Source organism: Triticum urartu, chromosome 4A (assembly GCF_056163025.1).
Source record: "Triticum urartu cultivar PI428250 chromosome 4A, HENAU_Tu73, whole genome shotgun sequence".
Lineage (NCBI taxonomy): Eukaryota > Viridiplantae > Streptophyta > Magnoliopsida > Poales > Poaceae > Triticum > Triticum urartu.
The window spans coordinates 61603863-61614785 of NC_141876.1; the positions used below are offsets into that span (position 1 = coordinate 61603863).

The window sequence follows — 10923 nt, forward strand, 5'->3', positions numbered from 1 at the left end:
TGAAGAAGTGGCAGTTTTCTCGGGGGTGGGCGTTCAAGATGTGCAGGAGAAGCAGGTTTCTCGGGCGAGCCTACGGGGTCGTTTGGAAGGAGGCGAGATCAAAAGACGAGGGATCGTGTGGTACTTTAAAATGAAAGAATTAGAGATGTGGCAGTTTTGCTTATATGGCATGCGTGTGCCAAATATCACAGTCCTTCTTCAAATACTTCAAAATTACTTTATTATCAAACAGATGTCCTTAGCACCTCGTCTTACCACCGGTGCATTGGAAGAAGCCTGCTAGCCCTCCCATCAATCGGTCAGCGAGAAGCCGTGGGAGAAGCAGCGCCGCCCCAGTCCCAAGAACGGCTGCGGAAGCGGAGCCACTCCCCCTGTTTGCGCTGAGTGAGGAGCCGCGCCTCTCTCCGCAGTGCGTCTGCGTGCCACCGCCGCCGCCTCCTCTCCACCGCGCGCCAATGCGGACGCCGAGCCGGCCTATCTAGCGCCGCCCGCCGCCGCCCGCCACGCCAGCCGCACCTTCACTTGGACTCTTGGGGTGGCTTCGGCTGCGCCTGCTCCAGCCTACCCAGCGCTCACCATGTCGTCGTCCCTGGCGTCCTCCTCGTACCGCCGCAGGATCCTCGACTCCAAAGCGGCGGCCTCCCACGCGCTCTACTCCTGCCGCCTCCCCTCCCGCTCCGGCTCCAGGCAGCCTGCACACACCAGGATTGGCGACACCGCCAGAGGTAATTAAAAAAAGAAAAACCTTCTCAGCTCCAGCAATCCAAAATTTTGTTCTTGTGTCGGACGCACTGAAGCTGTTTGTGGAAATGCGAGTCGGTGCGCCTATCGCCTCCTCTGCGCCTCTGCAGAGCTCTCCGTAGCCTCAAGGCTTGGGACTCTGTCCTGATTTTTACTGGTTCACCCTAGTTCGCGAGTGTACGCCAAAGTTTGCACAGATTGAAATGCGTCGAATCTACAGCTAAGATACCCATTAAAAGATATTGCCTGCCTTGGTTGTTCTTGAAGAACTAGCCCTGGTATCACATAAATTTATTTTTCTTGCTATCATAGATCATTCTTTATTGAATTCTGTCAATTTTATAAATTCTGAATAATTGGAAACTGTGGAGCCAGGCAATGCTCAGAATTATGATTATTTTTCTCGGTTCGATTACTATTTCTGAGTGCAAAATATCTCTGTATTGGACTTAACTAATGCACACAAGTTGCTTGTGGTAATGTCTATTAAACTGTTATGATGCATTCGTCATTTTTGTATTTTCCTGCTTAAGTTAGTACTTGGTGAGTGCATTTCAATCAATAACTTGGTTGATTTCTTGTTGGCATTTACCAAAATGAGCTACATCGCATAAGTGATACCAGCCCCTACAGCTTTCTAGGATGTCAATACAGATTTGTTGGCTTCAGCTGATCCTTTGCGTATTTAACTTGTTTGAATTTTATTGGTTGCTTCTCATCTGCAATACTAGAAGTATTCGACGCCGATGCAGTTTTGCCTCTTTTGACGTTGCATCATTTTGTTGTTGTATTGATTTGGTTATCTGTTTCAGCTCATGGTGTTGAGAGTAGCATCATCAGTGTCCTAACTATGCATCACTGGGAGACCTTGAATCACATGGCGTACAAGTTTGGGAAGCTTGACAAGGTTCATGGAAAGCTAGCCTTGAAGATACTGGGCTCTATTGTGCAACAATCAGGTTTGGAGCGAATCACTCATGTTTACTGCCTGGCTGCTCATATCCTCATCCAAGCTCAAATGCATTCGCAAGCAATGTCAGTGTTGAAACATCTTGCCATGGCGGGCTTCTCTTGCTCTGCTATATTTAGCTCCCTTCTCCGAACTATCTCGCGCTGTGATTCCAATCCCATGGTTTTTGACCTTCTTATCAATGCATATCTGAAGGAAAGAAAAGTTGTTGATGCAAGTAAGGCAATTTTATTGATGGATGACTGTGGATTTAAGGCTTCAACTCACACCTGCAATGCTGTCCTTAATGCTCTTGTGGAAGTTGGGGAATCAAAAAATGTTTGGTTCTTCTTAAAAGAAAGTTTGGCCCGGAAGTTCCCGTTGGATGTCACCACTTGTAATATTGTACTGAATTATTTTTGCCTTGATGGTAACCTTAGAAAGGCTAATCTTATGCTACAAAAGATGAAGAGTCGGTCCATATCAAACGTTGTTACTTATAACACAATACTTTACTGGTATGTTAAGAAGGGAAGGTTCAAGGCTGCCATGCGTGTCTTTAAAGATATGGAGAAGAATGGTGTAGAGGCAGATGTATATACTTATAACATCATGATTGATAAGTTATGTAAAATGAAGAGGAGTGCGCGCTCTTACCTTTTGCTCAAAAGAATGAGGGAAAATAACTTATCACCTGATGAGTGTACATATAATACTTTGATCAAGGGATTTTTTGATGAAGGTAAGATGAAACTTGCTATCTATATATTCAATGAAATGCTGAAACAGAGCTTGAAGCCAAGCCTAGCTACTTACACTACCTTGATTGATGGGTACTGCCGAAGTGGGGTAACTGGTGAAGCTTTAAGAGTTCTGTATGAAATGCAAGTTGCTGGTGTGAAACCAAGTGAACTAACTTATAGTGCAATGCTGAATGGTTATTGCAAAGCTTCCATGCCGGGACATGCACTGAATCTTATTGAAGATCTGAAAGCAAGAGGCACAACAATCAACAGGACTATGTATACTATCCTGATTGATGGTTTCTGTCAGCTAGGAGTGGTTTCTAAAGCCAAGCAAATTTTAAAGAGTATGCTTGTGGTTGGGATCAATCCAGATGTTGTTACTTATTCAGCACTGATCAATGGTATGTGCAAGATGGGTAAATTGGATGAAACAAAAGAGATTTTGTCAAGGATGCAAAAAACAGGAGTTTTGCCTAATGAGGTTCTTTATACAACTCTGGTTTGCTATTGTTGCAAGTCTGGGTATGTCGGAGAAGCACTAAAGTATTTTGTGGATATATATCGGAGGGGCCTAGCTGCCAATTCATTCATCCACAATACATTGTTATGTGCGCTGTATCGAGAAGGAATGGTTACACAGGCTGAGCAATTCAAACAATACATGTCTAGGATGAAGATATCATTTGATGTTGCCTCTTTCAACTGTATAATAGACTCTTACTGCACCAGAGGCAATATGCATGAGGCATTCTCTGTGTATGATAATATGCATGGATATGGCTGTTCTCCAAATGTGGACACATATAAGAATTTGCTTAGAGGGTTATGCAAGGGAGGCCACTTGGTACAAGCAAAGGAGCTCATGGCCTGCCTTGCTGACATACCTTCTGCCATTGATCAGGAAACCTTCAATGCATTACTTCTGGGGATTTGCAAACACGGAACTCTAGATGAAGCTCTGGATTTATGTGAGAAAATGGTTACAAGTAATTTTCTACCTGACATCCATACTTACACTGTTCTTCTTAGTGGTTTTTGCAGAAAAGGCAAAATTGTTCCTGCAGTCATCCTGTTGCAGATGATGTTGGAGAAAGGGTTTGTCCCTGATATTGTTACATATACCTGTTTGTTGAATGGCTTGATCAAGGAAGGCCAAGTTAAGGTTGCTTCTTACCTGTTCCAGGAGATCATATGCAAGGAAGGTATGTATGCAGATTGTATTGCCTACAACTCAATGATGAACGGGTACCTAAAAGCAGGAATGATACATAAAGTAGATATGACGATTCAGGATATGCATCATAATGAGGTTTATCCTAACCCAGCCAGCTATAACATTCTTATGCATGGGCACATCAAGAAGGGACATTTGTCAAGATCTGTTTATCTATACAAAGATATGGTGAGGAAAGGGATTAGGCCAAACAATGTGACATATCGTTTGCTTATCCATGGATTTTCAAAACATGGTATGACTGAAATTGCGATTAAGTTCTTGGACAAGATGGTCTTAGAACGCATTTATCCGGATAGATTAACGTTTGATGTACTCATAACTGTATGTAGTGAGAAATCTAGGATGTCCAATGCTCTACAGCTCTTCAACTGCATGAAGCGGTTATATATGTCACCTAGCAGTAAAGCATACAGTGCCATGATAAATGGATTAATCAGGAAAAATTGGCTGCAGCAGAGTTGTGATGTTTTACGTGACATGGTTGAGAGTGGACTTGAACCGAACCATATACACTATATTGCATTAATCAATGCAAAATGCAGGCTTGGGGACATCAATGGAGCATTCAGGCTGAAAGAGGAAATGTCAGCTCTTGGTGTTGTGCCGGCTGAAGTTGCTGAAAGCTCAATTGTTAGAGGTCTTAGTAAATGTGGAAAGGTAGAAGAGGGCATCATAGTTTTCTGTAGCATAATACGGGCTGGAATGGTGCCAACCATTGCTACTTTCACTACCCTAATGCATGGTCTCTGTAAAGAAGGCAAGATTGCAGATGCTCTGCATCTCAAAGGGTCAATGGAGTTGTATGGATTGAAGATTGATGTAGTCACTTATAATGTTCTAATCACAGGTTTATGCAACAACCAGTGCATTTCTGATGCGTTAGATCTTTATGAAGAGATGAAATCTAAGCAACTTCGGCCGAACATTACAACATACACCACAATGATTGGGGCTATCTATGCAACAGGCAGAATGCTGGAAGGAGAGAAACTACTGAATGATATAGAGGATAGGGGCTTTGTTCCCTCATATAAGGATCAAATTCTTGAATGGAGGATGGAGAATGCAATGAGAAGGTTAAACGTGATAAGAAATTGCAAAAAGGAAATAACTTCTAAGAATGAGGTCGAGCTATTACATGCAGATCATGAATCCATGCATAAAGCTGCTGAAGACTGAAATCCTCGTAAATTAACCTTTTCTACTTCAAACTGGTATGTTTGATCGATATGGTAGGTACAAATCTATGTGTATTTTTCTTGCTTCTGCCTGTGAAACCTTATTTCATGGTGCTCACTGCTCAATCATTGAGGGTTCCGTTTTTAGATATTTTGGATTATCCTGTGTCTCCGACAATTAATTAGCTGTTGTATTATGTTTTTCATCTGCCCTGTTTGTCGTAACATTGTTTATTTTCTTTATAATCCATTTGGTATTTGCTGAAAAAGGGTTTAAATTAAAACATGTGTAACAGTGTAAGAAACATCTCATATGTTGAACTGGAGCCTGGAGGGGAGATAATTGAGTGTTAATGAGGTTTTAACTTGTGAGCGGTTATAGATAAGCAGGTAGCCATAGATATGCATAGAGATGGGAGCGGTCGCAGATAAGCAGGTAGCCATAGACATGCATAGAGATGGGAGTGGTCGCAGATAAGCAGGTAGCCTCTTGATTACTGTCCCTCCCATACAGTTTTCGGTTCAGAAAAATGGTAGCCTCTTGATCCATGGCACAGATAGTTATTTTCATTGCATGAAGTTAACTTCCAAAATAAAGTCACACATGGTTTAGGCCAAACACTGCACTGGCACAACCTGTCTCTAATTAGGCATCATTGGATTTTATGGGTCACGAAGCGTTGAATGAAGCTCATCAATAATTTCTTAGGTTGTAGTCATGGTGGGTTGATCCTATTTTTTGGCGTCTTCTGATATCCTTCCTGTGATTTTTTATTACAATTATTTCGTGTTGTTGCGATGCAGCAGGTTCATAGTTTGATGGGGATGCTTCTATTTGTTGATGACACTGAGATTTAAATAAATATAGAAGATGAAGACTTTGGTGTCATAATTTACAGAAAAGCAAAAGACAGACTAAGATGATGGTAGCCATGCATAGGTAAATGAAAAATCGAGTTCCCATCTGAATTGTGTGCAGATGTCAAGAATGCTTTGAATCTTAGAGAAGGAATTATGATTGTTCCTCTTCTATGAACAAGTAATCGCTAACTGGGATTTCTCTTGCAGGAAAACATCAGTACGGAGAACATGATTATCTCACTTCATCAAGGACAAGAATACAAATACGTTCAGGAGATGAGAGAAGTCCTTCCTTTGGACCCAGGGCATGTCACTCTCGAATAAATCAACTTTGCAACAGCAAGACCTGTTCCCATTGGCCAAGCCTCCATGGAGGTGAATTTCTTGAGTTAGACCTCTTACCTGTTTATACCTTTGATCCCTTGTTTTTTGTAACTGATATGCACTATTTGAGGAAATATGCAAGGCTGCAAGAATATTATAAACGGATGACAGCTTTTGTTATGTGGAAAATTCCCTACCGGAGGATTGGAATCCACTTAGTGCGTGGCTAGGCATCGGTTGGAGTAGGACACAAGTCATAGGATCCAGTCAGGATTGGTAACCTGTCGGATCAAATTAGGAATGATTATCAAGTTTGGATTGTCGCAAGAGTCTTAGGTAATTCATTAACATGTTTAGGAAGGAGTCTGTGTTCAGTTGGAGTCTCACGTGCAAGGTCATCGTGCATCCTCTTTAAATAGAGGCAGAACGGCTGATCTAGCCAAGCTATCAATAAAGAAATTCTTAGGCCTGAATCCCCCTTCTATCTCCTACATCCATTACCTTCCCTAATGACAGCAAACTAATGGCATGACACCAGCCAGCCAGTGGTTCGTTGACCCGAGAACACCTCTTGGGCACGGTATCAACCTAAGGTCCAATGGATCTAACAGTTTTGAAATGAATGGACAAAGTGGTGGGTTTAGCCGGTGATGATGTTTTTTTTATTCTTAGTGTTTGTTTACTGATATGAACAATTATGACTATGATTGTTGCACTGCATGACATCATGTAGTATTGCTGCCTGGTGATAATTAATTTATGAGAATATGGACAACTGTGATGTGCCTCTTTTCATGAATAACAGATTTATAATGCCTACCATCTGTAGTTCATGAGAAGATATGCGAGCAAATGCACCATAACTCATTCATCGCTCCGACTCTGATCATGAAGTCTAGCTCGTGTTATCAAGGAGTTCCCCTGCAGCTAGCTACCTTGGCATGCCCTTGTTTATTAGGACGCTGCACAAGCAGGACTTGCAATCTCCTAGATAAGGTGATTGCCAAACTCCCTCCCTAGCTGGAAGGCTAGCATGTTCAGACAGTTGGTGCTCACAAAGACGGTCCTCTTGTGCTTTCCCGTCTACCACAAGTTATTGCTTGTGATCCTGGCCTGGCTGATCAAGGCAATTGACAATTGTTGCAGAGCTTTATCTAGAAAAGGACGGAAGCAGTGATGGGAGGTCACTGCCTAGTGGCCTGGGACAGAGTTGCTTCAGTTGATCTTGTGAGATTATGCTTGGGTGGTGGAATCCTAGCCGTGGGGACCCTGATAAAGCTGGTTAGAGTTGTGATAGCAGCCCCAAGGCAAGTGGATGCTTTGATGCCGAGGTGTCCTTCCCGGCAGATGGGTTTGGACGCAGCTGGAGGTGTGCACTGAATTTATCCGGGCTGAGGGGTTTCTCGTTCCTCCACTCCAATGGTATGTACACCGCTGACTGCAATGTCTGTTTGATTGATTCTCAGCTGTTTTTTACCATCAAGCCAGTTAGGTATTCACAGCCTGAAGATTTGGTTGATGAAATAATTAAATTGGATTTGATAGCAAGAGTTTAATGATGAGCTGTTTGGAGCTAAGGATGGGGAATTCTTGTTGTAGGCTTGTAGCACTTGTGCTGTAGGAGCTAGAACTTCATTCTGTTTTTGAAATGTGCACCAGAGATTAGTTGCAGATGATAGGGCTTAGCCAATGGCATTCCAAGCATTTTTTTCTCCTGTGGTGCACTTTCTACCAGAAGCTTCAGTAAAATGTTTTCTCCTGTATTTTTTCTGAAATGGAGGCAAAAGATTTGTCTCATCGAATTAATTAAGCAAAAAGAGAGTTGCCTAGTTAATTAGCAAAAATCCGGGCAAATACCGATGCAGATAGACCACACTAAATGTATGAAACCCCACAGCCACACAGGTGGCCAACACAGTTGTGTGCTTAATAGAATAGTTTGTGTGATTTTGAGTTTTGTACGGACTGAGGAGACGCCATGCTGTAATTTGTGTGATCTCATTTCCCTTTTATTTGTAGATATGATATATTCATATATTTGGTTTTCATTCTGCTACTACTTAATTCAGCGACGGGTTCTAAGCTTACATTGCTTGGTTTCAGTTCGTGCCTCTTGGTTCCTAGTGCAGGTCAAGACTTGGGTGGGAGATGGTTACCCACATGTTTTCTTCTGCGGGAGAGGTGTCATAAGGTAGGTATGATTGGCTTCATCCAGCCCTAAAAGGCGAGACAGTATGATTTAGACCTCTGTGATGTGGTTTTTATTGGTTCTTGTACTAGGTAAGGAGAAAATTTTCATGGGAATGGTGTATGAGCAGAGCACTAAAGACATCCAATTGTTGCCCATATGTATGATAAAAATATTGTTATCTGTGCTACTGTGTAACCTTGTTCATGACTGTTTTATTCAGTCCTGACCCAACACATTAGTAACTATGTATACAATATTGTTCAATGTTTTTATCCAGGAACTGTTGAATGGTAAGTTGAAGAAGAGAATCACGTCATGTTTTTATGACTGTTTTTGTTGTATATACAAAATATGTTTTTGTGCGGGAATTATATGTTATATGCTACGAAAACATGTCATAACAATATACTGTTAGAAATGTTTTAAATACTGCAATTGTTTGTTAACTTATCATGAAAACCTTAAATACGAAATAGGCGTTTTTTACGGGTCTTAGTCAACTGAGCATTTTTTTGATCGGGTTTTACAAAGCTCAGCCTGGCCAAGGTCGATGTTTATCCATTGCCAAGTCATGTAAATCGTGTCTTAAAACCTTGGTTAAACCAAGGGTGCTAGGATCCGAGGGCGAAAAACAGCAGCCACCGCACCTGGAAATTCTTTCGGTCTCCTCACCTCCGTCAGCCATCTTGTCTTGATGCTGATAGGTGGAGAACCTCCTATTTTTGAGAATTTTTGTGACCATTGTCCCTCGTTAGCGTCTTTCTAGTGGTGGTCGTGTTGTTTTTACAAATAAAATTCTTGTTCTTTTTCTGGTGGTGTATCTAGTCAGAGAGGTTTGTGTCTTCGCAGAGCCGATTATTCGGATCGAATAAATTTATGTTATTGTGTCACATTGCTTTTGTTGATTTGATTTTTTGTAGAGTTGAAATCTTTTCTTCACACAATGGTAAAGATCTCGTGGTTCGACGACCTTCATTTCTTTTCGTGATAATCTACAGTCCAAGACCGTTCATTGGTCATGGCTTGTCATCTTTTTAGTTGGGTGATTCAAAGGACTTCTAGAAACCTTTTCTTGAAGGTAAAAGAGTGGCAATGCCACTACCCCGGTTAAACTGTACCTCCTCCGTATATTATTATAAAAAGTTTTAGATATTTCAATATGAATTGAGATGAACAAACAAACACACTAAAATGTGCCTATATTTGATTTAGCATTTATTTTTTGTAAAACAACTTATAATAATGAACAGAGGTAGTAGTTTCTTTACTGATATCTTGGCACTATTCTGTCTTGCAAAGATTAAAATCATGGAGAAGATGTCACTGAGCTATTTCGGTAGGCATGCAGGCCGCGAGATGAAAATTAAGACTAGCACGATTATTAAAGTAAAAAGGTTTAGTTTGTTTTTGGCTTCGCGGACACCTTCCGCCTGCATCCCTATATTTCAATATGGTAGAAGTTGCTCTGTAGATTCTTGGAACTTGAATTCGAAGTATTGAATATATAGCGATTGCGAGTATGAACAAAGTTATATGCATAAAAACTTGGTTAAACCTACATAGACTATTTTTAAACAAACAAAAAAGATCTGGTATGACTTCCTCTTGTTTTCTCTGCTAACTCTAGGCGGTTAGGGCAGACTTCTCCCTCCAAACTTCACCAACGAGCATGTGGATTCGCCTCCCCTTGCCTGTTGTGACCAGTGGTGGGGAGGAGAATCCTAATTTAAGTTAGGGTTTTTTAGTCCTCGCAAGTGCGGCGCTCGGGCGGACTGCGACGCTTCTTCTTCAAGTTTGTCTTCCGGGCTTCAATCCTTCTCGAGTTTGTCTGTTTGAACGTAGTCGATGGAGCTCTGACATAGATTTCTATCGCCTCCGTGGGGGTGGTGAGGTTAGGGTTTCTCGTCATGTGACGAGATTTAGTGTCAGGTGCTTTAGATCTATGCAAGGTTTTGATACGTCTCCAACGTATCTATAATTTTTGATTGCACCATGCTATATTATCTACTGTTTTGGGCAATATTGGGCTTTATTATCCACTTTTATATTATTTTTGGGACTAACCTATTAACCGGAGGCCCAACCCAGATTTGCTGTTTTATGCCTATTTCAGTGTTTTGAAGAAAAGGAATATCAGACGGAGTCAAACGGAACGAAATCAACTGGAGAAGTTATTTTTGAAAGGAAACACACCAGATGGACTTGGACCCCACGTCAGATGATACGGGAGCTGCCCACGAGGATGGGGGGCGCGCCCCCCTGCCTCGTGGGGCCCCCGTGGCTCCCCTGACGTGCTTCTTCTGCCTATATAACTCCATATATCCTAAAACTTCCAGAACGGATATAGATCGGGAGTTCCGCCGCCAGAAGCCTCCGTAGCCACCGAAAGCCAATCTAGACCCGTTCTGGCACCCTGCCGGAGGGAGCAATCCTTCTCCGGTGGCCATCTTCATCATCCCGGTGCTCTCCATGACGAGGAGGGAGTAGTTCTCCCTCGAGGCTGAGGGTATGTACCACTAGCTATGTGTTTGATCTCTCTCTCTCTCGTGTTCTTGATTTGGCACGATCTTGATGTATCGCGAGCTTTGCTATTATAGTTGGATCCTATGTTTCTCCTCCCCCTCTTCTCTCTTGTAATGAACTGAGTTTCCCCTTTGAAGTAATCTTATCGGATTGAGTCTTTAAAGATTTGAGAA

The 10923-nt window shown here is 42.0% G+C and overlaps 1 protein-coding gene across 11 annotated transcripts; it reads left to right on the forward strand.

Moving 5' to 3' along the window:
- The first annotated feature begins 248 nt into the window (after positions 1-248).
- LOC125550639 (PPR superfamily protein) lies at positions 249-8538 on the forward strand. Of its 11 annotated transcripts, none has more exons than XM_048713672.2 (8): positions 249-725; positions 1554-4905; positions 5656-5791; positions 5920-6087; positions 6866-7032; positions 7183-7458; positions 8140-8231; positions 8317-8538. In XM_048713672.2, the coding sequence occupies exons 1-2, from the start codon at positions 578-580 to the stop codon at positions 4850-4852; spliced, it is 3447 nt and encodes a 1148-aa protein (XP_048569629.2). In that variant the 5' UTR covers positions 249-577; the 3' UTR covers positions 4853-4905; positions 5656-5791; positions 5920-6087; positions 6866-7032; positions 7183-7458; positions 8140-8231; positions 8317-8538. The 11 variants fall into 11 exon arrangements, with proteins under 11 accessions (XP_048569629.2, XP_048569625.2, XP_048569633.2 ...); XM_048713668.2 differs by having other exon boundaries at positions 8140-8227; XM_048713676.2 differs by having other exon boundaries at positions 8166-8231.
- Positions 8539-10923: the final 2385 nt, after the last annotated feature.

Bases quoted from the DNA above. Each gene is read 5' to 3' on its own strand.
- LOC125550639 (XM_087517765.1), top strand. From the start codon at position 578: ATGTCGTCGTCCCTGGCGTCCTCCTCGTACCGCCGCAGGATCCTCGAC. The intron at 726-1,553 runs GTAATTAAAAAA...TATCTGTTTCAG, and splicing joins GATTGGCGACACCGCCAGAG to CTCATGGTGTTGAGAGTAGC.